We start from the raw sequence: 3,276 nt of genomic DNA on the forward strand, positions 1-3,276 counted from the left end.
ATACGTGGGACGTGACGTCCGGTAGAATTTAATTATCAAATCATACATGGAAATAAGTTTTACTGAGGACCATAGCTGGAAGTAGAAACCGAAGAGTTTTGTTTAAAAATCAAACTACGTTCAATGTTTCGGTGCTGTTACTTTTTTAATACTCGTTCTGTAACGGAGAAGTACAGCCAAGCGTCAGAAACTAAGAGCCCTCTCATAACTGCAAGCGTTAAAGACAGTCACCATTCGCTTCTACAATATGAGGGAGGTTCTCCTTCCGCTTCATCCCACCACTTCATAACAAATTAAGCTTCTCCCTGAGAAAACTCCCGTCGTTAATGGAGTCGGAAAAGAAAGAGAACATATCCGCCCCTCATGTTCTGGTCCTCCCCTTCCCTGTCCAAGGACACATCAACCCTATGCTCCAATTTGCAAAGCGTTTAGCCTCCAGAGGCCTCAGCGTCACACTGGGCACCACCATCTTCTACTCTAAGAACATGCGAGCCCAAATGACTGGCGGATCTGTCCGACTGGACACCATATCAGACGGCTACGATGAAGGAGGCTTCTTAGAGGCGGAGGATCCCAAGGCTTACCATCATGGACTCGAGGAAGTGGGCTCGAGGACCTTGGCCGAGCTTATAGAGAAATACAAGGGTTCTGTTTCTCCCTTCACCTGCCTTGTCTACGATACTTCATTGCATTGGGCTCTTAATGTAGCCAAAGAACTTGGGTTGATGGGGATCGCCTTCTATACTCAGTCATGCGCTGCTTTTGCCATCTACTATCACTTGTCCGAAGGGCGGCTCACGGTCCCTTCGGAGGAGGGGGGCACCCTTTCGTTGCAGGGATTGCCACCTCTTGCCATCGTCGATCTGCCATCTTTGGTGTTTGAGGTGGGATCTTATCAGCCAGTTCTATCACTGAAAATCAAACAGTTTTGCAACTTAGATAAAGCCGATTGGGTTCTCTTCAACACCACTGAGGAGTTGGAAAATGAGGTGAGGCCTAGTATACATATGATTAAACTTCCGCTCGATATTTGATTCTTATTAACATTTCCCCCCCAATTTTCTAATGAATGGTTCGTTAAATTTTCTAGTTCTTTTTCGATTATCATTATAGCTTATTTGTTAATCTACAATCAATCAAGGTGGTGAGCTTTCTGAAGGGTCTGTGGCCAGTGAAAACGATAGGACCAACTCTACCATTCATGTACCTGGACGCGAGTCCCGGTGAGGAAGACAAAGATTACGGTTTCAACTACTACAAGCCTAGTTCGACTAAATACGTGGAATGGCTCGACTCAAAGCCTGTGGGTTCCGTCGCCTACGTCTCATTCGGGAGCATCGCTGCAATGACTGAACAGCAAATGGAGGAGCTGGCGTGGGGACTAAGTGAAAGCCATGTATACTTCCTCTGGGTCGTGAGAGCATCTGAACAGCAGAAGCTCCCCAAGAAATTCGCAGAGAATACGAAGGAGAAAGGTTTAATAGTTACATGGTGCAATCAGTTGCAGGTACTAGCTCATGCTGCGCTGGGATGTTTTGTCACACACTGTGGATGGAACTCTGTTCTGGAGGCGTTGAGCTTAGGAGTGCCTATGGTGGGCATTCCGCAATGGACCGATCAGCCGACGAATGCGAAATATGTTGAGGATGTTTGGGGAGTTGGGGTGAGAGCCAGGGCCGATAAGAAGGGGATTGTGGGGAGGGAGGAGATGAAGATGTGCGTGACGCAAGTGCTGGAAGGAATGAGAGGGAAGGAGATGCAGACTAACGCTTGTAAGTGGAGAGATGTGATCAAAGGGGCTGCTAGGGAGGGCGGTAGTTCAGTCAAGAACATCGAAGACTTTGTCGAGGCACTAATGAATTATTCAATTGAAAGAAAGAGAGAACATTAGAGGCAGTGCCAGTGAAATTTGAAATTATAAGTGAAGATTGAAATAAATAATTGACTTTTTTCAGATACAGAATTTCCTGATTTGAATCTGCGGAATGTATTACAGTAGTGTTGATTGTTCTGTGAATCAATGATGTGTCACTCTAGTTCGTGGTAACTTCTTGAATATGTTCTGGATGCAATGAATTCTGTGTGCGATTCCGTCTAAAAGTATACAATGAATGATTAAAGAACAACCTTAAGCATGATTCAAGATCAGTTATGGCTTATGGAAATCAAATAAAAAGTCAACAAGAACAACTAGCCACTTGTTACTCAAATATATGTTTGTCCGGAGATTTCTTTATGAATGGGTTTTAGGAAATCCCTTGTAACTTCTTCTGCTCGGAAACATGCACCCTCCATGAGTTTTCATTGTATGAGTGTGGATTCATTCTCATAAGAAATCCCTTAGGTTGTGTTTGGAACACAGAAAATGGAGAGAAAAGAAAATAAAGAGAAAGAGAAAAAAAAAATGTTTTTTTTTTCTTGTTTGGATGCCCATGGAAAATGAGAGAGAAAATGAAAGAGTAATATAGTTTCTTTTGTTTGGATATACATGGAAAAAAAATTAATAGTATTTTTAAATTTTGATGATTAAGATTTTTCTCTCACGTTCCTATTTCTTTTTTTTTCTCCCCAAATTCCATCATTTTTTGAGAAAAAAATTATTAACTAATTTTCTCTCTTATTTTCTTTGTTCTCAATGATTCCTAGCTCCCAAACAACAGAAAATAAATTTCTTTCCCCCTTTTTTTTTTTTCTTTTACATGGGTTCCAAACAAACCCTTATAAAATCATGACGTGAGCAGAGTTATGCATAGTCTCCCTTGCGGTCGCTCCCCACTACAGACTACTTGTGGTTGTCATGTGGTGCACCTAGGTGGGGTGGACCAATCATGAGTGCCTTCGTGTGCCTCAGCAGATCGTGACTATAGAATGAACATATTTGATCTTCATGTTTGTTATCTACTTTGGGAAAGTGTCATCCTACAATTCTTCCTTATCACTCTCATGCATGCATAACTTTTTGTCTTACCATCACATTCTTCGTCTTTCCCTTACTCTACTTTTTTTTGTCATACTACCACATTCTTTATCTTTACCCTTTGTCATCTAGTGTGCACAAGCTATTCTTTGACATTGTCGTGCTACCACATGCTATTAGTCTTTAACATTCTCATTGTTGTCTTTTTTAACATCTATTTTTCCTTCTTTTTTGCTAAAACAATTGAACAATCATCTTTGGTTCCATGGAGAAACTTAAAAGAATTTTAGAAGACCTTCAATTACTACAATTTTCTTGGACTATTTGTAAAGAACGCAATAGATAAACATTTGTAAAAT

General features: G+C 41.2%; 1 protein-coding gene across 1 annotated transcript; it reads left to right on the top strand.

The window, feature by feature from the left end:
- The first annotated feature begins 293 nt into the window (after positions 1 to 293).
- On the top strand, positions 294 to 2,019 carry LOC137958948 (mogroside IE synthase-like). Its single transcript, XM_068806174.1, has 2 exons — positions 294 to 989; positions 1,142 to 2,019. The coding sequence occupies exons 1-2, from the start codon at positions 327 to 329 to the stop codon at positions 1,889 to 1,891; spliced, it is 1,413 nt and encodes a 470-aa protein (XP_068662275.1). The 5' UTR covers positions 294 to 326; the 3' UTR covers positions 1,892 to 2,019.
- Positions 2,020 to 3,276: the final 1,257 nt, after the last annotated feature.

The sequence above is a fragment of the Aristolochia californica genome, unplaced genomic scaffold (genome assembly GCF_029961685.1).
Source record: "Aristolochia californica isolate CCGP_79_NKW_82.1479 unplaced genomic scaffold, dmAriCali1.0.hap1 SCAF_1, whole genome shotgun sequence".
Lineage (NCBI taxonomy): Eukaryota > Viridiplantae > Streptophyta > Magnoliopsida > Piperales > Aristolochiaceae > Aristolochia > Aristolochia californica.

Excerpts from the sequence above, each read along its gene's own strand:
- LOC137958948 (XM_068806174.1), top strand. The coding sequence starts at position 327 with ATGGAGTCGGAAAAGAAAGAGAACATATCCGCCCCTCATGTTCTGGTC. Across the intron at positions 990-1,141 it reads CTGAGGAGTTGGAAAATGAG|GTGGTGAGCTTTCTGAAGGG; the intron begins GTGAGGCCTAGT and ends CAATCAATCAAG.